This window comes from Perognathus longimembris, chromosome 28 (assembly GCF_023159225.1).
Source record: "Perognathus longimembris pacificus isolate PPM17 chromosome 28, ASM2315922v1, whole genome shotgun sequence".
In the NCBI taxonomy this organism is placed as follows: Eukaryota; Metazoa; Chordata; class Mammalia; order Rodentia; family Heteromyidae; genus Perognathus; species Perognathus longimembris.
The window spans coordinates 38993569-39019145 of NC_063188.1; the positions used below are offsets into that span (position 1 = coordinate 38993569).

The 25577-nt window shown below is 38.9% G+C and overlaps 1 protein-coding gene and 1 non-coding gene across 3 annotated transcripts; both read left to right on the forward strand.

The window, feature by feature from the left end:
• The first annotated feature begins 553 nt into the window (after positions 1-553).
• Xkrx (XK related X-linked) lies at positions 554-12021 on the forward strand. 2 transcript variants are annotated; one of them, XM_048336800.1, is made up of 4 exons: positions 866-993; positions 1101-1166; positions 4900-5168; positions 11242-12021. In XM_048336800.1, exons 2-4 carry the CDS (start codon positions 1135-1137, stop codon positions 11985-11987), a joined length of 1047 nt encoding a protein of 348 aa, XP_048192757.1. In that variant the 5' UTR covers positions 866-993; positions 1101-1134; the 3' UTR covers positions 11988-12021. The 2 variants fall into 2 exon arrangements, with proteins under 2 accessions (XP_048192756.1, XP_048192757.1); XM_048336799.1 differs by having other exon boundaries at positions 554-1166.
• A 9978-nt stretch (positions 12022-21999) lies between these two features.
• LOC125344463 lies at positions 22000-22106 on the forward strand. The gene has a single exon (XR_007209560.1). It is a non-coding gene; the product is annotated as a U6 spliceosomal RNA (small nuclear RNA).
• The last annotated feature ends 3471 nt before the right edge of the window (positions 22107-25577 follow it).

Sequence of the window (25577 nt, forward strand, 5' to 3'; positions counted from 1 at the left end):
ACTGTGGGCCAGACAAGACCCAGGCAGTACCCGGCAGCAGAGTTTGGCGAAACCTGCCCGACTGGGTTGGTGCCCAACACGTGTGCCTTTCACTGGTAGTTTGGCGGTGGAGAACCCTCTCCACCCTTTACTTGATTCTATAGCACGCCCACACTGTTTCTCTCCCAGGAGACTGCACTTGGGGACCGAGTGGTGGCATTGCTCCTTCCTCTGGCCCTGCTGCCTTGGGGGCGGGGTTTGGAGAATCCGTGGAGCCATACTGAGAACCACTGGGTCCGCGCAGATCCTGGGAGCACCGATGGGCAGGCCAGCAGGCGAGCTAATAGCCACAGCAGTAGGTAGGATACCTAGGTGCTGAAGTAAATGTCCTGTGAAACGCTCTGGCTACAACTCCTCTTCTGCCCTGGCTCAGTTCTCCATTGACTGGTCTGAATTCCTCCCTAGGAGCTACTGTTAGTGCCTGGACACAGTGGCTACCCTCCTACCTGGGGGGTTGCAGCCTGCACCTCCATGCAAATAATTGTTCCCATGTCTCTTCATATACCAGGAATTGGACTCCAGACTCAGCACTGGGATGTTTGCTTTCCCCTTATCCAAGTTTCTCCGCACGTATGTTGACAGCTGGATTCCAGGGCCAATCAAGAGTCAAGTTCAAAGTGGTGCTCCTGGACTCTTCATCACAGATTTCAAATAGAATTGGATATAGAAAAAAAGGGGTCGACTTGACATAGCCCTCTGAATTGTTCCTTGGACTCCAGTGACCACAGGCTGTGTTGGGGATGGGTGGGGAAGTGCACTGAACACCAGAGCACAACAATCAGAACTTCCACAATGGACAGAGTTTACGAAATTCCTGAGGAACCAAATGTGGATCCTGTTTCCACTCTGGAGGAAGATGTCATCCGTGGGCCCAACCCCCGCTTTACCTTTCCATTTGGAATTCTTTTCTCTACCTTTTTGTACTGTGGGGAAGCTGCATCTGCCTTGTACCTGGTGAGAATTTATCGAAAGAACAATGAAACTTTCTGGATGACATACACATTTTCCTTCTTTATGTTTTCATCCATTATGGTCCAGTTGACCCTCATTTTTGTCCACAGAGACCTGGCAAAAGATAAGCCACTATCATTGTTTATGCACCTAATCCTCTTGGGACCTGTTATCAGGTGAGTATTTTTTAAATGTCTTTCTGCCCAAACTTGTACAGAGAAAGATGAAACTAATATTAACATGGCTGATGCTGTGCTTCTCTCTAATTGAATGAATTCTCTCATTTCCTCCCACTCTTGGGCTTCTCATGGCTTCTTCATCTACCATCCAGATATCTGAAACCTTAAAAGCAACCGAAATGAACATGTATTGTATACCTGTGTTCCCAAACTGTGAATGATACCATCAATAAGACCTAATTAGGCAATTCTTGTCTGAATTTGGGTTGTGAAAACTGATATAGGACCAACAGATGTGGTAATCCTGTGTATACAGGCTATAGCTATAATTTTTATGTTGCTATGGATGAAATCCAGGGCCTTAGGCATACTAAGCAAGTACTCTGCCACTGAGCTATACCTCAGCTCCAGAGTGTACATTTTTACCGCCTTTTACATGCTGTTGGTACATTGGATGAAAGTTCCCTCCTGCCTCCATCCATTCCAGTTTCCTTACTTAGAGCAGCTTGGGCTGGTCTTGCCACTGTTTTCAATTTTTCCAGAGCCATTTGCCATCTGGAAAATACTTTCAGCCATCTGTAGCAATCTGGTACACTAACCCAATGTAGTTCATTTTCTCTATCAGTTCATCAGTCTCCTATTTCTTTGGATATTTCTGTAATAAAGGCATACCATTTGGGAGGGAGCAATGAAATGTAGTCCATCTCTATGTAGAAGCAGTAGAAAAGGGTAATTGTATGAAATGTTCCCATTCAGAATGTCTTGGGACAAGAATGTGCTTAATTGTAGGGAGACAGGCATCTGTGTTAGCAGTCTCATCTGGATGATATGGGGTTTTCAAAGCAGAGAGACATTGCAAAACTTATGAGATCAGGAGGGAAGAATGGACCAAGTTTGTCATGATGGCAAGAGAGGCAAACACCTGTAGTCATCAGCTAAGGAATATAGGACAGAGTGTTGATGATGTAATTGTAATGAGAAGGTACCTCATTATTAGAGAACTTAAAACAGGCTGTGAAACTACTTCAGGATGGAATTCTCCCTCTTACGGGAAAAAAAAAAAACTTACTGGCAAATACATACAATTTCTATTTTTCAATTAATTCCTTCACAAAGATGGAAAAATTGTTTATCAATATAATTTGGAATGTGGAGGAATTCATTAGGCCTCATCACAATAAACAATTGACTGACAGTGACCTGGATTAGGACACCTGAAGAATAGTCAGCCCTCTGTCATCCATCTATCATTGATGAAATCTCTGAAGATTGAACCTCAGTTCCATCATCTGTAAAATAAATAGATTGGGCTACATCGTGAATTTCAAACTCAAATGCTTGCAGGTGCCAGACAGGTTTTATAAATGAGTAAAGCAGAATGTGAGAGAAAGCTAACAGTTGCATGAGTTATGGTAAATGAAAACAGGGACTCCGTGCTAAAGAAATGAAGGGCAGTAACAAGTACCAGTAAATATGGAATCCAAGACTTGTATAGAAAGGCAGCTGCTCTATTTGTCTGACCTGTGTTTTCCACACAGGAACTCAGACTCAGTATTACCAAAATCCTTTAACTTTTCAGAAGCTCCTAATACAGGATTTCATGTGAAATTGCATGATTTTAGATTTTGGCAGCTGGGTAGAAACAAAACCACAACATGGATTATACTACATCTGCAACCACATGAAATCTTTGGACTGGGTGATCTAAAACCTAAGTTTGAAATTAAACTGTAAAGGGAAGACCTCATCTTGAACTTGGAACTCAGTAATTTTAAGAAGTCACTAGAAGTAAGGAGACCATTCTTTCCCTATCAGATGTAAAATATTGAGTTAACAGACCAAGAATGCTCCAGATGCAAATTTTAGCAAGTCCCCAGTTTAGACTTCCTTTATTTTTATTTTTTTTTAGTTTTGTAGCAACCTAAATGTTTTTGATTGGTCCGTCTATGTAGAATGTTAATCACTGATTTTTCATTTTTGTTGTTCAATCTCCACTAGAAATGATTGGAATGCATCTCAGTTACCTAAGCCCAACAGCAGGGAAAGAATAACTTAAAACTCACAAACTATACTCTTTATATAGTACTACAAATACTTCACACTCACACACCCACACACACAATTTTTTGAGACAAGTTCCCAATATGTAGCCCTGGTTGGCCTGGAACTCACTATCCTCCTGTCTCAGCTGGGAGTACAGGGGTGTTCCATTGAACCTGGCTTTGTACTTATTTTCTCTTTTTTGTTGGTAATAGGGTTTGAATTTTGGATGGTCTTCTACTGAGTCACACCTCTCTTGTATGCTTATTTTCAAGGCCAATTACTTTTAGATAGGTAGGAACTTGATGAGTGCTATCAGGCACTTTCATAAGTGCTTATAAGGCATGGTTTCCTTACATGAGATACAAACATTTTTTCTGAAAATGAGGATGTACTCTGGCTTAAAGAAGCTTATCAGCAAGACAAACACCCTTGCTTAAACCGGTGAATTGTCTGAAGAATAGAGAAGCACAGGCACAACATTCCATTCCACCACCTTGCCCAGTACTTTCTTTATTAATAGCGTGGGTCAGCTGTGGTTAAAATCTAGAGACTTTTGTTGAAAATACATGCATGCATTTTCCCTTTCTTCTTTGTTTTCCTTCCTCCTATTTCTCACTCAGACCTTAGAATTTGTCTCTAAAAAGTAGAAATTTCTGACTTCACAGTTTGAAGCGGTTCATGTAATGCAGTCTCAGAGAGAGCCTGTGGAGATTGTAGTCAGTACTTGTCCTAAAACTTCTATTGAAAGCTAAGGCTTTGAGAGCATATACATCTCTGAGCTTGTCTTTGATCTATTTTTCTCTTAAATCACCTTCTGTTTTCCTCTCCTGTCATTTCTCACTCTTTTTTCCCCTTCATTCTTTCATTTACTCAACAAATGTTTCTCACATTCTCACTATATGATAAAGAGCTGGGAATAAGATCAATAAAACCCCTGCCCTTAGTCTACATATATTCAGAAACTGTCCAGTTTCTATTCATTTCAGGGCAAGTTGAGGAAGTGGTAACTCAGGTATTCCAAAGCAAGATGCTTTATGTTCTAGTTGTTTCTCTTCTATTCATCACATCAGAACTTCTAGAGACTTCAGATTTAGAAGAGGGAGGTGGGAGGGGCTCAGCAGGAAATGTGGTCTCATCAGTATTTTAAGGGTGATAAAATTGCATGAGAATGTTTTTTTCTTCATAAAGAAAAAGAATCTGGTTTTAAATTTAGTTGTTCCCAAACAGGTGGTTAAGCTCAAAACAAGGTGCTTCTTGGGAAACTAGACCGTGAAACCCCAATTATCAAACTGTTTGCTTTGGTTAAAGAACACTTTCATTTAGGAATTAAAGGTATTATTAAGACCAAGGTTTTTTTGAACCTTCATCCTTCTCTCTGAACACAACATTCCTAATACCTTTGTGTTCAAAGCACCTTTAAATTTTTTTATATTGCAGGATTATTAAGGAGACAAAACCATTTTTGTCATCAAAGAAATACTTCTGAAATGATGTGTTTAGGTCAGTGACTAAATAAAATAGGACTTAAAATCAAGTAATTTGTAGAAGGTGTGGTCAGTCCTTGGATTCTTGGGGAATGTGCAGAATGGAAGAGAGAAAATGGCAAAATGTAGCACCATTTCCCCACCCTTCTTATCACAACCTCCTTTCCCTTTGGTTAAGTTCCCATGATGCTCTACTTCTGCAGATGTTTGGAGGCCATGATTAAGTACCTCACACTGTGGAAGAAAGAGGGACAGGAAGAGCCCTATGTCAGCCTGACCAGAAAGAAGATGCTAATAGATGGCCAGGAGGTGCTGATAGAATGGGAGGTGGGCCACTCCATCCGGACCCTGGCTATGCACCGCAATGCCTACAAACGTATGTCACAGATCCAAGCCTTCCTGGGCTCAGTGCCTCAGCTGACCTATCAGCTCTATGTGACTCTGATATCTTCAGAGGTCCCCCTGGGTAGAGGTGAGTGGGTTCAGGAGAGGGGAGGGACTTAGGATTATGTGATGCTAAAGAGCACAAATCAAGGGACTTAGAAGTCTGGATCTGAGCTGTCTAATATACTGGCTACTTCTGGTAACATTTAAAGAAAAAATAAATTTAATAAAATATACTTTCTCAGTAATACTGGCCATATTTCAAGTGCTTAATAGCCATCTATGGCTACTATTATTTTGGATGTCATAGATTTACAATATTCCTGTCATCACAGAAGATTCTATTGGACAACAGTAGTAGATAAAGAACTTGGGGAAACAGACATCTCAGACTTGCCAGATTTCTTAACTGGGTTAAGCTGTATAAACTAAAAATGTCACAAATATCTCTCTGGCTCTAGAAGTTACTAACATAAGAAGTCAGAGTGTTTAAATATGCTGTAGATTGTTTTGTTCATTTAGAGATGACTATTTAGAGAAGAAGTTCCCAAGTATTACCTGATCATCGAAATTATGTAATGTTCTTAAATTTCCATCTCTTCCATAGACCCGAATCAATCCCAGAATTTGGGAAGTGCAAGAATCTATATTTGTTAACAACTAGACTGATGGTTTCTAATCAACTTCATTTCTTCCAATGTCATTGGATAGAAGAAAAGAGGTTTGGGATCAAAACTGATGAGAGTGAACTCTAATCCGAGTTCTGACGTTTGCTGTGATTTTTGGAGGAAGTTACAAAGCAGTCTCTGCCATAATTTTCCCACTTATGAAAGAGGTATCCTGGGATGAGTAAGATCTCAAGCAGAGGATGAAGTATGAGTCAGTGTTTTCAAAGTCAAGATAAAGTGCTGTTAATGAGCATTAAGAGCCTGACATTTACTTTACCTGGTTGGCTGTAAGCTGATTCAGGTGTGGGTAAAATGTTAGACCATTTCCTTGTAATTAAGTGCTGACTCTGTCAGGATCACTTGTTTCAAATAAGTGCAAGGAGACAACTTTTTTTTTCTCTTTTTTTCTCCTCTAATAATTGCCCATGAAGTTCTGTTGTATTTGAAGCTTTTCACTGGAATTGACAGTAGTTGAGAAGATACCTTACTGGAGATACTTTTCCTCCTGAGAACTGTGAAAGTTACCACACACACACACACACACACACCCTCGCCAGGCGCTGATGGCTCACACCTATAATCCTAGCTACTCAAGAGGCTTAAACCTGTACATCTCAGTTCAAAGCCAGCCCAGGCAGACAAATCTGCTAGACTCTTACTTCCAACTAACCAGTAAAGAGTGGGAAGTGGAGGCATGGTTCATATGGTAGAGGCACCAGCCATGAGTGGAAAACGTTAAGCAAGAGTGTGGTGCCCTGAATTCAAGTTCCATAGTGGCACAAAAAAACAATAATAACAACAAATATATATTACACATAAAAGTAATACATGCACCATCTGATTGACCTAAAGGTATTCATACGTGAACAGAAGGTTTCTGGGAAGTTATGAAAAGAAATGACCTCTAAGGAGTGGGAATGAGAAATCAGGACACTTTTGCTGTTATACTTTAAACTCCTCCATATACATCTGTATGATTTTTGTGTTTACATATGCACAGTTTAAATATGCATATACATGGAATAAATGTGCAATGTCTATATATAATATGCACAATATATTAGAATATATTTTGGCATTTTGAAGTATTACCATTTTATATATTTAATTCTTCACTGCTTTTAGATTGTGTCACGTTTTTGCAGCTCTTCTCTGGTAGAACAATTTACTCCAGTCTTCCACTCAGATTAATTTCCAAGATCAATTTGTCCTCCACCGAACCAAAATCAAGCATATGATAACAATACAGAAAAAAATATTTTGTTTAGATTGTTATTGCATTAAATTGTTTAAGTTATGGGAGTTTTATAGTATTGATTGTTTTCATAATAGTGGAAGATGATCATTTATATTTCATTAAATATTTTCAAATGCACTTCAGAGAAATGATAGTGTTCTTACTATAGGTTTTGCAAAATTTTGGTAAGGGTAATTTTTAGATGATTTTTTTCAGTTTTGTTTTGTTTTGTTTGTCAGTCAGGGGGCTTGAGCTCAGGGCCTAGGCACTGTCCTTGAGCTCTTTAGCTCAAGGCTAGTGTTCTACAACTTTGAGTCACAGCTCCACTTCCAGTTTTCTGGTGGTTAATTGGAATAAGAGTCTCACAGACTTGCCCAGGCAGCTTTTGAACCATGATTCTCATATCTCAGCCTCCTGACTTGCTAGGATTAGAGGCATGAACCACCTGTACCTGGCTGTTTTTTCAGTTTTTAAATGGCCTTATTTTCTAAGTGCCTAGACAGTGCCAGCGTCACCTACTATATTTTGGAAGTGGAAATCAAGAAGAAGGGAAGAAATAAGGTAGAAGCTAGCAGATGGCATTTACTACCTTCTTAAAGTTTCTCTAAGTCCTTTACATGTAATTATATAATTTACTCTTCACTACAACTCTATGAGGTTATAATTATTCCCATTTTTACAAATGAGGAAAGAGAGGCATTGAGAGCTGAAGTAAATTCCTCCAAGGTCCCCTAAGTAGGAGGTGGCAAAACCTGGTGAGGAATTCAGGACGTCTGTTACCAGAGCCAATGTTTCCAACCATAGCAATGTTTTGATCTCTTATGGTATGAGTCTATTTGTAGGGAGACAGATGGAAAATATTTTTACATTTATTGGAAACACTAAGTTTTCTTCAATTAACTACTATCAGTAAGAGTTCTGAATGAAAGGAAGGCACTGCCCACTTAGTTGTATATAGACTTCGAAGTTCCCAGCTTCAAAAAGAGCAACAGCTCTTGAAAATAGGACTGAGAATGGCTTGAAAGCCAAGAGTAGTGACTTAGAGAATCTCCCATTCTAGGCTTTCGAGATTTCAACACTCTACTTAGATCTGATGAAGAGCTTAGAAACAGAGCTATGATTCCTTTTGGATTTTCCTGGGGAATGCATCCCTATTCTTGCAGATTACATTGACATACCTGTCTTTGGTTTTAGTTTCTCTGGATTTATTGTCTTCATCGAAAGAGGAAGATGCAGCTTTTCTTTGGGATGAAGCCTCCCACTTACTTTGAGAGCTCTAGCTATATTGCTATTAAAAAGTTGTTTTTTTTTAGTAATCAATATCATTTGATATAAAGGGGGAAAGGAAAGAGTCACTTTTGAAGGGTATAGTTGAGGCTTAACTAGGGCAGGTTAGGAAGCATTCTGATACTCTGGGGTTCCTACTCTAACATCGTGTTAGATGTCATGGGCTGGGAAATAGGGTTCTAGAATTTTGAACCACTCTATTCAAACTTTAGAGATTCCTAAAATATACTCAACTATGAGGTAGTAAATGGTCATAATTGACACCAGATGCAGCAAATCTAAACTATCTCAGTAAATTGGTAAATTGAGGCACATAGATAGTCAACAATTTCCACAAGCTTCCATATAGCTTATTCAAACATAGTTAATCTTAGGTATTTTATGCTGCTTTCTATAAGGCTGAGTGTTTTATTAATTCCATAAGCATTTATTGAGCACCTACTCTGGTCTGGACAGTGTGTGAGGATACAGCAGTGAGCATTGAATTTCTGGTACTTATTTGGCCATATGCAACTGGAGCTAGATAGTGTAGAAGCACTCACTAACAAGATCATTTCCTTGAAGAAGATACATCAAACGGGGACTTCAACAATTAGATAGGGTGTTCTGTATAAATTTTTCTAAGATTGTATTTTTAAGATAGTAATATTTTTTCCTACCTCACTTAATGTTCATTCAGAAGCCCCTTAAGGTACGTCTGCCCCATACCTTTATATGTATTCATGGTAATGGCTTCTCAATGGTAGGCCTATTGTTTATACTTTTGAATACATTTGTGTATTTATATTATTATTATTAAAGTATTACAGTATATATTTAAAATTAGAAATGTACAAATCAGAAAAATGAACAATAATGTCCTTCCTTCCTTCTTTCCTTTCTTCCTTCCTTCTTCCTTCCTTTCCTCACTCATTTTCCTCACTTCCTCCCTCTCTTCCTCATTCTATCACTCACCCAGTGCTAGGGAATGAACCCAGTGACAGAAAGGTAAGTTGTCCAGTAATGAGCTACATATATCCCCAGTTTTTAATTGAATTTTATTGTGAGGTGATGTACAGAGGTGTTACAGTTACGTACGTAAGGTAGTGAGTACATTGCTTGTCAAACTTGTTACTCCCTCCCTCATATCCCCTGTTTTAAAATCTGATATAAAATTTTTATATAAAGGAAGATTTTTTATTTCCAATGTCTCTGTATATGATATTTTGCTTTATTGAATACATTTCAGATGTACAGTGTTTTCTCATTCTTGCTAGGAAAGAACTCTAACATTTGAAACATACCTTCAATACTTACTGCTTTTAGTTTGTTTTCAGTTTGTTTGCAGTTTTTTCTTGGACTGACCTTGAACGTTCTATAATCCTCCTACATCTGCCTCCCAAAAAAGCTGGGATATTAAGTGCACCACCATGCCTAGCTTTTTTGGGGGGCGGGGTGGATAGGGTCATGGTATGTAGCAGAAGCTATCATGGACTTTACTATGTAGCCCAGGCTGGGTGTGCTCAACTTGCAAACCTACTGCCTCAATCTCTTCCATGCTAGAATTACAGTGCAACATCATATCAGCATACAGTATGACATTTTGATATAGGTATACATTGTGAAATAGTTACCATAACCAAACTAATTTATATATACATTACTTCACATAATTAGCATTTGTGTTAAAATCTCTTTTTTATTGTAAAGCTGATATACAGAAGTATTGCAGTTATGTAAGTTAGGTAATGACTACATTTAGATCTACTCTTTTAAAAGAAAATTACATGATTATCATGTTTAGCTACCATGCTGTACAGTACGCCTCACAAACTTATTCGTCTTGTAACTGAAAGCTTATACACTTTGATCAAAATTCTCCCATTTCTTCCAATCCATAGAAACCACTGTTATGTTCTATGAGCTGAGTCTTTTTAGTTTCTATGTGTAAATGAGATAATACAGTATAAATCTTTTTTGGTCTGGCTCATTTCATTTAACCTAATGTCTTCTTAAGTTCATCCATGTTGCAAGAAATCACAGAATTCCCTTCTTTTTATGGCTAAATACCACTTCATTGTATGTATACAGCAATTAATCTATTAATCTACCAACAGACATTTACATTGCTTTCATATCTAGGCTGTTGTAAATAACACTGAAATGAATGCAGGAATACAGATGTCTCTTTAACACATTGATTTCTTTTTCTTTGGACTTACACTCAGAAGTGGGATTGCTGAGTCATATGTTAGATTTATTTTTAGTTTCAAAGAGCCTCCACACTGTTTTCCACAATTATGCTATCAATTTACATTCCCACCAACAATGTATAAGATTTCCTGCCTTGCCAACAATTGCGCGCGCACGCGCGCGGCACGCGCGCGTGTGTGTGTGTGTGTGTGTGTGTGTGTGTACCAAGACTTGAACTCAGGGCTTCATACTCTCACTTGGCTAGACTTTACCATGTGAAACATGCCTCTAGTCCAGCATTTTGCCTGCATTTTGCTGGTTAATGAAGATGAGAGCTTCTCTAGGCTGACTTCAAACTATGATCCTCAGATCTCAGACTCCTGAGTAGCTAGGATTATAGGTGTGAGCCACTAGTGTCTGGTTAACACCCTAATAGGTAATGAGATGGTATCTCATGTTTTAGCAAGGTTGAAGATGGAACCAAAAGGACTCATTCATTCTAGGCAAGGGCTCCACCACTGAGCAACACCCCCTACCTCACTTTTGATTTGCATATCCCTGATTATTAGTGATTTTAAGAACATTTTCTTTTATCTTCTGGCCATTTGTATACCTTCTGTGGGGAAGTTTCTATTCAGGTGCATATTCTTTGTTTAATAGCTCTGATCTTAGGTACTCTAAACTGAGTCTACCAAGTTCTACTTCTTGTCCCTCTGGGCTTCTGGGTCTGAGTTACAGATTTTGATACCAACATTGACTATGGTTTTTTTTTTCCTTTTCCTTTTTTTTTTTTACAGTTGTGCTAATGGTCTTTTCCCTGATGTCTGTTACCTATGGGGCTACCCTCTGCAATATGCTGGCTATCCAGATCAAGTATGATGACTACAAGATTCGCCTTGGGCCACTAGAAGTGCTTTGTATCACCATCTGGAGGACCCTGGAGATTACTTCCCGCCTTGTGATTCTGGTGCTCTTCTCAGCCACTTTGAAGTTGAAGGCTGTGCCCTTCTTAGTTCTCAACTTCCTGATCATCCTCTTTGAGCCTTGGGTTAAGTTCTGGAGGAGTGGTGCCCAGATGCCCAACAATATTGAAAAAAATTTTAGCCGGGTTGGCACACTGGTGGTACTAATTTCAGTCACCATCCTCTATGCTGGAATCAATTTCTCTTGCTGGTCAGCCTTAGAGTTGAGGTTGGCAGACAGAGATCTTGTGGACAAAGGGCAGAACTGGGGACATATGGGCCTTCACTATAGTGTGAGGTTGGTAGAGAACGTGATCATGGTCTTGGTTTTTAAGTTTTTCGGAGCCAAAGTGCTACTGAATTACTGCCATTCTTTGATTGCCTTGCAGCTCATCATTGCTTATCTAATTTCCATTGGTTTCATGCTTCTTTTCTTCCAGTACTTGCATCCACTGCGCTCCCTCTTCACTCATAATGTAGTGGACTACCTCCACTGTGTCTGCTGCCACCGGCACCACCAGGCAAGGGCTGAGGACTCAGAGCCGTCCCTTGAGGTTGAAACCAATCAAAGCATTGTTTGAATTTACCCTCAGGGTATTATAGGATGGCTTGGGAATTGCAAAGGACCAGTATGAAATTGAAGGACAGGGTGAGACTCATGGGGAAGTACTTCCCAGAAAGTTTTCTGGAGTTCCCTGGTACACCTAGCAGAAGAATGAAGTAACTTGCAAATAAGTTTTATTCCTTTATGTTTTATAGCTATACTTGAACACCAGGGCTAACCACTGCATGGTTGGAAGGGTTAGAGATACTGTTCACACCCTTCCTATCCAAGTCTGTTGGGATAACTTACCTGCAAGCCCCTCAGACTCTCTGTGACTTTCTAGCTGTGTTCATTTGCTTGAGGCTTTACTGAGCTTGGGCTGAGCCAAAGGCTGAAAATCCCACCATAATAAATCCTGACTCATCAGATTAGTAGCCTATTTGTTAGCTATGGGTACCTTCCAGGAGATAATGTAACTATTGTAGAACCTGAAACCGACTGTGACTGAGGTTTTAAAAATTCCGATGAGAAACCCAGCACTGGTGGTTCATGCCTGTAATCCAAAATCTGAGGATCACAGTGCCAGCCAGTGCAGGAAAGTCTGTGAGACTTTTTATCTCCAATTAATCATCCCCAAACTGGAAGTAGAGCTGTGGCTCAAAGTGATAGAGCACTAACTTTGAGCAGAAAAGCTCAGGGACAGTGCCCAGGCACCTGAGTTCAAGCCCCACAACCAACAACAACAACAGAAATTCCTGAAAGGCCTGGCTAAGAAGAAAACCTACACTATTAAAAGAGCTGTTCTTCAAATGAGTTAGTTCTCCATTGGGACTTTAATAATGGTCATTCAGCAAGGGCCTATTTTTTTCCATTGGTCCTTCATGGGTGCACCCTGAGAAAGGAATAAAGAGTAGGATTCCTTCAGGGCTGAAGCCAGAATGCTATTCTCAAGGATCTGTGTGAGTCTCCAGCAAGTTAAGTAGAATGGTTGAAAAATGTCTCACTCAGTGCCTCATTAACAGGGATTCCCTCCAACCCAGTTTTTCTGTGCTCTTTGCATTTAATTGTTTGATATGGCCCTCAGACAAATGGAACTATAACTGAAAATGTTTCTGATTTGTGCAAGAAATGAAGACTACTTTGTGTCTGACACTGTCCTGAGTATTTCAATGATTTGGGAGTTGGGATGAGTGGCAACATGCCAAGGAAGAGTAAAAATAGAGAAGGGAATTCAGATCATAGTAAATGGTCACTAGTACTGAATTCTGCCTGCAAAACTATACTTTCTAATAAGGAGGACAGGTTTATCAACCCTTGGAATGGCTATCATTTTCCTACCCCCAGAGAGTGAATATATGACTCATTCCTGTACCTCAAATATTTATATCTCCTATCAGCTTAGTATTTTGGTGGGCACATCAGCTGAATGTCTCTAAGGCAACCATCACATTGAAGTTACTGTGGTCACTGCTTACTGGGACCAGGTATGCCAGTATTTACCTAACAAATTCTTGTCCCTCACAGATCAAGCAAGTGAGATGCACTCGCTGAAGTATGCACCAATTGTGACTACCACAGTGCTCAAAGAAACTTTAAACAGTCTAGCCTAAGGCTTCCTATGACCTTCGTTTTATTTTTGGGATCATGCTAAGTATTATCCATTCTCTTCTCTTTTATTCACTGTCAGGACATTGTGGGAGCACCCTCTTCTAAGTAGTGGGTCATTAACTAGAATTACCTTATTTCTTGAGATGTCTAGTGTGGTTTAACCAACTTCTATTGTTGTTTGGAACTAAAAGTATTAGCTACTTAATTTGTGGGAAAATAGAGGAGTAGCAGAGATTCATTTAATAACCTCAACTCCCTCATAGCATTTTTCATGATGAAGAAGAGACTTGGGACATTGTCCTAAAAATTACCCTAATTTCTATTATTTAAGGTGAAAATGATAGAAATAATCTGTCAGACCTCCAAAAGAACACATTGCCTTTCTGGATCTCCAGCAAAAATGTCTCTCCAATGGTCAACATGCCCTCATTAAGAGCAATAGCAACATGGAACAATAATTTGGTGCATAAAAGCATTGTGAATCAGCTACTTAGTGGGAGGGTACTATGGAAACATGGAGACATGCACACTGAGTCAGGCAGGACAATAGAGGTAGACGAGAGATGCACAAGACAGAAAAGGGTGCCTCAATATGTAACAGGCAAAAATTTCCTCCCACATGTGTCCTTGCAGCCTCAGTGACTTCATAGGCTAGGAATGCAGAGTTGAGGGACAGAGCAGCTTCCAACCTGAAAAACCTGCTGTCCTCACCCAAGAAGAGACTCTAATGATACATTATGTAAATGAACTCCAGAGCCTTCTATTGGTAGGGAGTGACCTTTCTGTTCCACAGAAATCTTCCATACACAAAATGTAATGCAAGGTGCTAGGCAGGGAAAATACTCCTTTCCACTTGCAAACTTTAAAAAATTGAGTACTCACTTTATCCTCTAAAATCTAAAGCCATTCAGAGTACATGTATAGGGACAATTCCTGTTGAATGGAAGAGGAGGCAGAGATGGTGCTAGTATATGGTTCCTGAAAAAGGAAAGCAGAATCTAAAAGTTTGGGAGAAAGAAGTAGGCCATTGTACTAAAAGCAATTCTCATATTATTGGAAATTTGGTACCTTAAGTATGGGCAAATTAGCACGTTAGTGAAATGAAGTAAACTAATAATTGTAAATTTCATTTTCCCTACGAACATTTAAAAGACTAAGGACATAGACCTGTGAGGAAATGTGTGAAAATTAAAAACAACACTGAACTGGAAGCTGGTGGCTCATGCCTTAATCTTACCTACTCAAGAAGCTGAGATCTGAGTATTGCAATTGGAAGCCAACCTGGGTAGGAAAGTCTATGAGACTCATCTCCAATTAAGCATTCCAAAAAGCTGGAAGTAGGGCTGTGGCTCAAGTGATAGAGCATGAGCCTTAAGGAAAAATACATACATACATACATACCCCCAAAACTTAGGACTAGCACCCAGGCCCTGAATTCAAGCCCCAGGACTGGCACACACATACATAGCACCAGTGGCTTGAGCTTGTAACATCAGATACTCAGGAGACTAAGATCTAAGTATCATAGTTCAAAGCCATCCCAGATAGAAAAGTCTATGAGACTCTTATCTCTAATTACCCAGAAAAAAAGCTAAAGTTGGAGGAAGTGGCACTGTGGATCAAGTGGTAGAGTTCTAGCCTTGAGTTGAGGAACTCAGGGACAGAACCCAGGCACAGAGCCATGACCAAAAATAACCAAAACAAAACCTAGAATTAAAGTTGTAGTTCAAGTGGTAGAATGCCATCCTTGAGTGAAAAAAAGCAAGGTAAGAACATGAGGTCTTGAGTCTAAGCCCCAGTACCAGTACCAAAAAAAGCTCATGCGTCATATTACTGTGCATTTGGATATATATACACACATATATAGTATTATGCACACACACGTGTATATATAGATAGATAGATACATATATATATATGGTATTTCTGTTATCCCTTGTTTTACAGGTACAGACTCTAAGGCATAATAGTCTAAGTAACCTGCCTAAGGTTGCATCTAGTGTCAGAAGGGTCAATTTTTGGCCCACAGGCTCCAGAGCTTACATGCTTAATTGTACCCCAAGTCCTCAAGTCCTCTTAAGGTCTGTGAAATTATTTTAATATATTAGTATACTATTTTAGGAATCTTTCCTGAGATATAACTGGGTTCAGGCCAAACATTTTCACAAATGCTTCTTAACAAAAATCACCATTCAATTCCTTCTAAAGAGAGAAGAATCAAGTCCAAAAAAGTCAAAGATGAAAACTGAGTGTGATCACATGTACTTGTAGAATGAAACAAAAAGCACAGGAGGATGGATGATAAAAGGGCCTATTTTCTCTCTAACTTCGTGTATGTTCCTTAAACACATACCTTCCAAACCCTGGTTCTGGGAAGAAAATTGGAGAAAGCAATTCCCACTCATGTATGGTTGAACTCTGACCCCAGAGACAAGACATTTCTAAAAGCCACTTTTTTAGTGTTTCCTGTTACTGAGATTCTGAGTCTGAATTCTAGAGTAGACCATGGCAAGTGGCTGAGAGCTTCAGTCATTCCCCAGTGCCTTTTGAGCTAGCCTCCTTACACCTTACACCTCATAAAGTTGTGGTCCTTATCACTCCAGGAGTCATTGCCACTTCCCTTGGTATAGTACTCACCAAGATGATCCATCTAAGGCCCTGTATCTCTGTCTGTAAGAAGTCCTTTAGTTCAAAATCAGTTGACTCTGGCCTCTCCAAAATGCATTCCTTTCCAAGAGTCAGAACCCTTGATCTCTGAAGATTTTACTATTGCATTCTCTTACTAGCTTTATTCTTATGCGTTTCCTCTGGAAAGACTGGCACAATTGGTCTCACACTTTAGACCTTAAAGTCTTGGTAGTTTGCAGTGAAAGTATGCCATAGGCCTTGTTAAGAAAATTATATGAAGCAGTAGTAATGAGGCTAACACAAGATATGAACAAATTTTTATGCATAAAATAACATCTGAATAGCCCTTTATTATATACAAGAAACATTTACACATTTTATTAATCTACCATTGTTAAGACAACCCTTTAAGTCATATGTGTGGGTTTGCATTGTTCTAAACTTCATTTCACTAAATATCATTATTTATTATTTTAAGTGAAGGAAATCTGTATGACTAACCCAAAGTGCTCTATAGGGTCTAAAAGACTGAAAAAAAGAATCTCAGTTCTCTGGGGTAAGTGATGTTGTAAATAAGTGGCTTCTATTTCTGTGACTAAAATATTTGAATGCCTTTTAGAGGTTTTTTTTTCAATATTTTTCAATATTAAATGGGTACACATTTCATCTCAGAATTTTAACCTCTTGAAAAATTTCCTGGCATCATTGTACAAAGAAATATATACAGGGATGTTCAATGTACTGCTGTTGACAATGGTAAAGATTTGATTACAATTCTTTGTCTCTGAGGAAATGATTCAATTCTGGCTGTTCCATGATCAGAATGCACTCTAGCCATTAAGAAGAATGGGGGAGATGCAGATAGCTGGTGCTGAATGAAAAGATGACAAAAACAAGTTGGAGGACAAAATGTATGTGATAAGGTTACAAGGCATTCAACATTTGAAAACAAGGGTGTGATGGAAGTATAGTGATCCCACAGTGCACCCCTAAAAGATATCTGTGTCAGCCTGGTAACCATGATCACCTGTAATCTTAGCTACTCAGGTAGGCTGTGAGACTGTTATCTCCAATTAACTTGCAAAAAGCCAGAAACAGAACTGTGGTGCAAATACTAGAGTGTGTGCCAGCCTTGAATGAGAAGGCTAAGGGACAGTGCCCAGGCTGAGTTCAAGCCCCAGTACACACACACACACACACACACACACACACACACACACACATACACACACACACACACCACACACACACACCACACACACATGCACACACGATATATCTTCAAAAATATGTTACATGACTGGAGGTATTAAAGTTGATAATTAGTTGAAATAGATTATCAGGTGTGCTGGATGTAGTCCCTCCAAGGACCTTTGTGATGGGAAAAATGAAGGTGATGGGAAAATGAAGGCACAGAGATTTGAAAATCCTCCAGGAGAAGTGTGGTGCTTCTAACACGTTGATTTCAATTGAATTAAACTGCTTTCCAACTTCTGATCTTCACAGCTATGGGAATACATGTGTGTTGTTTTAAATCACTTAGTTTGCAGCATTTGTTACAGAAACAATGAAAGCTCATGCACATGGAAAGATGATTATTTGATTCTTTGGTGTCATATAAAGACAATTTTTTCCCATTTACTGGAGTTCATTTGAATGAATATTTTATCTGATCAGATGCATATAGGCATTGCACCTTTGTGTTCCTCCCCTAACAGTATCCTCCTTTGGTCACTGTGAGTGAGTGCCTAGAGTATAAATTATCATTTGCCAGCGTGCTTTAGATCTAGCTTCCACATATATTAAGAACATTTTCTAACAGGCCTAAGAGTCGTCATCAGACTGTCTAGGTGTAGAGAATTGTAACTTAGCACAGTTAATTTATGGTTCAGTTATTTTACAATTCTGTAAAACTGATAGGACACAATGATAATTTTTTTTCACTGGGTGGGGATAGGGGTGAGGGATGAATAAGTGGACCATAAGAGTTTATTTAAGGCAGTAAAAATATTCTCTATTGGTAGACAGCTATCATTAGGCATTTGGGCAAACCCATAAGATATTCAATACCAGCTGTGACCTATGGACATGTGCAGTGCTAAGTCTAGGTGGGATCACTCATCAGTTATAACCTGTACCACACTAGTGGGGCATCATGATAATGGGGGAAGGCTAGGCACATGACAGAGGGGTAGAGAGTATACTAAAAATCTCTGCTTTTGTGTCAGTTTTGTTGTGAACTTAAAACTGCCGTGAAAAAAAATAAAGTGTTTTGACAAAACTTGGAAAATAATATTACTGAATGAAGTAGTAGTTATAGTAGTAAACTAATAGGACTGTCTCAGCCTTGCAGATTTTTTTTTGCCAGTTGTGGGACTTGAACTCTCCGCCTGGGCACTGTCCCCGAGCTCTTCAGCTCTAGGCTAGCACTCTACCACTTGAGCCATAATGCTACTTCCAGTTTTCTGGTGGTTAGTTGGAGATACGTCTCAGGGACTTTCCTTCCTCTGGCTGGCTTTGAGCTGTGATCCTCAGATGTCAGTTTTTTGAATAGCTAGGATTACAGGCCTGAACCAGCACCGCCTGGCTTCCTACAATTTTTAGTATTTTATACTTTATTTTATTTATTTGTGCCAGTACTGGGGCTTGGACTCAGGGGTTGGGCACTGTCCCTGAGTTTTTTATTTTTTGCTCGTCTAACACTTGAATAATAACTCAATTTCTTGCATTTTGGTAGTTACTTAGAGATGAACCATGATCCTCTCAGGTGTCCACGTCCTGAGTAGCTAGGATTACAGTGTGAGCTACTGGTGCCTGGCTTACAATTATAATTTAAGTGCATCTTTATGGAGCTAAAACCATATATTAAACTACATATTAAATAGTTAAAAAGTATCATGAGTTTGTTCTTACTGCTGATTGCCCATAAGCCAGCTTTGATTCTAACGTAGCAATCTTATTTTAGAACTCCTTTGTTTTTTATTGACTATATATGAAACATCAATTTCATACCCTTTTTTGAGTTGTATTTGCCATCTTACTAGTTTCCTGTTGAGTTAAATATTTATTGACACATACTCTCTGTTTGTACAAAACTGTTCCTTCCTTCTTTTCCTTATCCTCTTCTTTCTTTTCCTTCCTTCCTTCTCTTTCTCTGTCATTTAGAATCATATTTCAGCAATGCTTCCATTTTTGTAAGAAACAAAACCAGGAATATGGTTGCAGGAAAACATTTCAAACTCACTAGCAATTCTTGATTTGAGGGGGTATGGGAATTTTTTGGAGAATTTTCCTGTATTATTTTTAAGTACTTAGATATCGTATAATTTCACATAATATCGGCTATTAGAAAACTATATTAAATATAGCTGGGCACAGAAGCTCTCATCTATATTCCTAGCTACTCCAGAGGTTGAGATCCAAAGGATAGTTGCTCGAGGACAGCCTGAGCAGGAAAAAAATCTGTGAGACGCCATGCCCCCAACCCAACAAAAAACTAGGCTGGAAGTGTGGCTCAAGTGATAGTGCGTTGGCTGTGAACAAGAAGGCCAAGTGAGCTCAAGGCCCCTGAGTTCAAGCCCTAGTATTGGAGAAAAAATTAAAAGCATATGAAAAATGATTCATAAACAGGGTATTTCTGCAATGGATTTTAAAATCTGACTGAAGAGAGTGACATACCTTATATATAACAAGACAACCGGTGACAGATACACTTAAAGGAAGGTCTCACTTGAAGGTGCACTTGAAGAGGGCTATCATCTATTGAGAACTTACTGGACAGTAAGGTCAATGTTGGATCATTTATATAGTTGCATTTTATTATCACAGTGACCTTTGGGGGTAGATGCTATTCCCTTTTTATTCTACATTACTAGAGTTTTGAACTCAGAGCTTTTTACTTGCTAAGTAATTGCTATATTGTTTAAGTTACGCTTTGCCCGGGCTGTCCTAGACCATGATCCTTCTATTAATGTTTCCTGTTGTAGCTATGATAACAAGTACCTGCTGCCAGGTCGGCTTTTTCTGTTTAGATGGGGGTCTTGCAATCATTTTTGCCCAGACTGACCCAGAACTTCTTTTTGCTAGTTTTAGGGCTTGAACTCTGGGCCTGAGCACTGCCCCTGGCTTCTTTTTGCTCAAGGCTAGAACTCTCCCACTTGAGCCCAGCACCATTTCTGGCCTTTTCTATGTATGTGGTGCTGAGGAATCAAACCCAGGGCTTCATGTATACGAGGCAAGCACTCTACCACTAGGTCAAATCCCCAGCCCTGACTCGGAACTTTGAACCTTCTGATCTCAGACATCCATGTAGCTGGAGTGACAAGCGTACATCACTGATGATGACCTCTATTTCTAGTTCTTAGACTGAAAAAAACTGAAGCTGAGAATGATTTGCTTAAGATCCCAAAACTAAGTCAAAGCTTCAGAAATTAAGCCCTGATCTTCCTGATTCCAAAATTCATCTTCTTTAAATTTACCCACACTACCTTTCATACATGTTGGGTCTCATAAGCAGGATTACATAGGACTGAAGCCAGTGAATGTTTTATACTCACATTTGATTCTCTTTGGTTCTTCGTAGGCAGGCCTGATCACACATAGCACAAAAAAGAATAAAGGCTTCTGTTTCTAATATTTCCTTGTAGACATCCTAACCCCAATTGACATGACTACAGCCATCAAGCTTACAACTGCCATCTTATATCACTGGATGACCCTGGGTTGCATTGCAAACCTTGCAGGATAAACTAGCAAATATTTCCTGTTTAGCACTGATGCATAAACTGTTTTTTTTTTTTTTTTGCCAGTCCTGGACCTTGAATTCAGAGCCTGAGCATTGTCCTTGGCTTCCTTTTGCTCAAGGCTAGCACTCTACCACTGGAGCCACAGTGCCACCTCTGGCTGTTTTATATATATATATATATATATATATATATATATATATATATATATATGGTGCTGAGGAATTGAACCCAGGGCTTCATGTATATGAGGTGAGCTCTCTTGCCACTAGGCCATATTCCCAGCCCCCATAACTTACATTTGATGTTTATAGCTTCTGAGAAACCTCAGGTACATTCTAATTGACTGTTGCCCACCTTTGTCTAGCTTAGCATATAAAGTCCTCAACATATTACTCTGCCATAAATAAAAGTGAAGTTATGTTATTTGCAGGAAAATTGGTGCATCTAGAGATCATCATGTGGAATGACACAAGCCAAACTCAAAAAGCCAAATATTGAACATTCTCACTCATTTCTCAAGTATAGATCTAAACTGATGATGATGATGATAGTAATTGTAATGGGATATGATTGTAAAAGGAGGACTATCTAGGAGAGTATCAGGGAAGGGAGAGGAGGAAATGGACAGAGAGGGTACTGAGGGGTGAAGAGAACTGAAGACTGTTACACATCTGCATATACAATATGCTTTAGATGCTCCTTGCCCTCCATGTGCTCATGCTCTTGATTTTAGGCTACAGTCCTCCTTTCCTGATCCAATTGCTTCTGCTTCTCTGGTTTAACCAGTCTCTGCCTGTCTCACTTGTCTCCTCAACCTGTTTCTCCCCACCCAATTGGCTCTCTTTCTAATGAGACATTCCTCCCTCCCTAAACCCCTAAAGTACCACACCTACTAGACAATCTTTGTTGTGTCCTAGATAGGAGAGTGAGATTGAGTAGACATAGCCAGGTGAGAAAATTGTAACTTCCTTGGGAGCATTATGGAGGGATATTGTTCTTAAGGGGTCAAGACAGGAATTGAGTGCCAGAGCAGAAAAGCAGGAGGTATTCAATTAAGAATAAAGTTATGTGCTCACTTCGGCAGCACATATACTAAAATTGGAATGATACAGAGAAGATTAGCATGGCCCCTGCACAAGGATGACACGCAAATTCGTGAAGCGTTCCATATTTTTGGAATCACCTAGGGAGAGGATACACTGATGGAGTACTTGGAGAATCCCAAAAAGTACATCCCAGGAACAAAAATTATCTTCGCTGGCATTAAGAAGGGAGAAAGGGCAGGCTTGATAGCTTACCTCAAAAAAGCTACAAATGAGTAATAGCCACTGCCTTATTTATTTATTGCAAAACAAATGTCTCATGGCTTTTTATTTTTATTTTTTTAAGTTTTTATTATAAAACTGATGTACAGAGAGGTTACAGTTTCACACGTTAGGCATTGGATACATTTCTTATACTGTTTGTTACCTTGTCCCTCATACCCCCCTCCCCCCTCCCCCTGTCCTCCCCTGAGGTGTTCAGTTCACTTACACCAAACAGTTTTGCAAGTATTGCTTTTGTTGTTGTTTCTCGTATTTTACCCTTTGTCTCTCAATTTTGGTATTCCCTTTGAATTTCCTAATTCTAATACCAGTACACACTGTTTCCCATACACTCAGATAAGATTACAGAGATAGTGTAGATACAATCACAAGAAGGTGATACATGAACATCATCAATAGTAGAAACTACAGATACACATGGGATGTTGAAAGTAGTTACAACTCTGATATAACAATCATTTTCATAAAATGGAGTTCATTTCACTTAGCATCATCTTCTCATGGCTTTTTAATGTGTACCATAATTCAATTGATCTTTAATACCAGATTTCATATCATGAATGGCTGGCAGAATATTTTTGGGCAGTCCTGATTTAAGTAAAACTGGCTTATGGTTAAGTGAATGTGATCTTTAAAAAAAAATACTGTCATTTGTTCCCCTTTCTGTGATATGATTGGACTTACTAATATTCAATTTTTCAACAAGTTAGGGAATACCATCTCCAAATCTGTCAGATGGGTTTTATATTCAGATTTATATAGCTACTTATGAGAACATCTTTTAAACATGAGGGGAAATCTCTTCACTGTCTGATAATCAAGCAAAATTAACCTGTTTGAATTTGTGATCATTAACTTGTTAAAGGCAGTGGTTGAAGATGAGGAAGCAATGTCTATATTTTTGGTCTTGACTAAGCCAATTTAATTACAATTCCCTGTCTTTGAAATCTGCCTTTTACTTATTGAAAGATATTTTAGTGTGGCTTATGTATAAATGTCAAATAAAGAATATTTAACACTTCAAAAAAAAAGAGAATAAAGTTGTGAAAACGTGGCACCTATACACAATGGAATTTTACACATCCAATAGAATGAATACTATTATGCCATTTACAGGGAAATTGATGGATCTAGAAGAAATCATGTTAGGTGAGGTAAGCCAAGCTCAGAGAGGTAATTAACCCATGTTTTCTCTCATATGTGGGGCATGATAAATTATGTAGAACTCTAAACATTCACACACAGTGAGACCAAAGGAGGATACTCAGAGGAAGAACACAAGGTTCAACACCTCTGTGCTTCTTTTTTTCTGAATAATTACTTATTTATTGTCAAAGTGATGTATCTGTGCTTCTTCTGATTATATAAAATAATATTTATCAAAATAAACTTCAAGAAATGGAAAAAAGAGGGTTTATTTTCTTTTTTGTCTTTTTTTTTTGTTTTTCTATTTTTGGTGGGTAAAGGGAGCACAAAATGGAGGGACATAGAGTGAAGAAATTCAGCAGTGATACTTAGTAGAAACTATACTGAAAACCTGTGGGTGGTAATGGAAGGGAAAGACCAGGAAAGAATGAAGGAAGGGGTGACATTGTCCAAAAAGAAATGCACTCATTACCTGACTTATGAAATGTTAAGCCTACTGTATCTCACCTTTATAATAAAAATAATTTAAAAATAATTTAAAAAAATAAAAAGAATAAAGTTGTGCCTCGTGCCAATGACACATGCCTATAAGCCTCACTACTCAGGAGCCTAAGATCTGAGGATCCCAGGTTGAAGCCAGCCCAAACAGGAAAGTCCCCAAATCTTTTATCTCCAATTAACCACCCAAAAGCCAAAAGAGAAGCTATGTCTCAAGTGGTAGAGTTCTAGTTTTGAGCAAAAACTGCTCAGGATCAACTCTGAAGAAAAAGCAAAGAAACAAAAAGAATGAAATGAAAGCTGTCCTTAGCAAGATGCAAATAACTGGGCAAACAAAGTCTATGTGGGTGGTACCTGGCCTAGGAAGGGATGAAAGGTTAGAGGCAGAGATAGGAATGGAAGGAACCAATGGACTTGGTTACAGAGAATGCTTCTGAGGGACATTTGAGGTTCGATTGCCTAATCACTAGAGCAGTAGTATCAGGCTGTGAGATGTAATCACTGTGGAAAGGTAGTTTCAATTCTGAGGAGAGGAGATTTGAACTATGACTTTAAAAGATAAGTAGGATTTCCATTGGTGAGACTGGGTGGACCTACATTTTAGCAGAGAGAATATTACAAGCAAAAATGTAAAGATGTCAAAGTTTACGAAATACATATCCCCTGGAACAGCAAGTAGTTCTAGTGTGACTGGAACACAGATATGAGACTGGAAGGTAGGTGGGAGATGAGGGAAATGCAAAGGACCTTCCATATATTTGCTGAGAATTTCCATTTGAATCTTTCAGTCATGAGAGAACCATCAAAGACTTTACAAGTTATTTTAAAAATTGACATTTTGAGTTAAATGAATTTTGACACACATGTAGATTAACATTGACACCAGAACAATTTCACTTCCTCATTAGATTCCTTATCCTCCTTCTCTATTGAGCTGCTAATCAGAGGCAAGTACCCATCTGTCCTGTGAGCCTATGGGCTTTTTTTATTTTTGTTTTTTTTTAATTTTTTGTTTGTTTTGTTTGTTTGTTTTATTTTTGTTTGTTTTTTAAGCAACAGTCCTAGGCTTAAACTCTGGGCCTGGGTGCTGTCCCTGAGCTCCTTTAGCTCAAGGCTAGCATTCTACCACTTGAGCCACAGCTCCATCTAGATTTTTTTCTGTGACTAATTGGCTATGAGTCTCACAGACTTTCCTGCCCAGGCTGGCTTTGAACTGCAAACCTCAGATATCAACCTCCTGAATGGCCAGGCATGAGCCACTGGCACCCAGCTTCTTTTATTGTCATATAAATAGGATAATACAAGGCGTAACCCCTTTGCACGGAATGTTTTTGAGTAGAGCAATCATTTGTTTAGGGCTATTTCACAAAACCACTTTGGTGTTTGTGGGATGGATAGATAAGAGGAGGAAAATGAGAAAGCAGGAGACTAGCTACAGGAGTTTAAACACAAGAAGAGTAGTCCTTTGGCATGTGCAGTGCATATTCATTAGAAGACTGCTTGTAGTTAATGAAAACAGCTGTGGGAAGAGAATGAAACAGAACTAAGTCATGCTGACATATCTATAATGATTTCATATACTTTACTCTGATTACCCAAAGGCTTTCCTAGCACACAAAAAAACCTGAACTACACAAAACAACACATAAAATGTAGCCAAACTGTATTTTTTCAAAA

Coding starts and splice junctions, on each gene's coding strand:
- Xkrx (XM_048336799.1), top strand. CDS start 832: ATGGACAGAGTTTACGAAATTCCTGAGGAACCAAATGTGGATCCTGTT. Junction 1,167..4,899: donor CTCTTGGGACCTGTTATCAG/GTGAGTATTTTT, acceptor CTACTTCTGCAG/ATGTTTGGAGGCCATGATTA. Junction 5,169..11,241: donor AGAGGTCCCCCTGGGTAGAG/GTGAGTGGGTTC, acceptor TTTTTTTTACAG/TTGTGCTAATGGTCTTTTCC.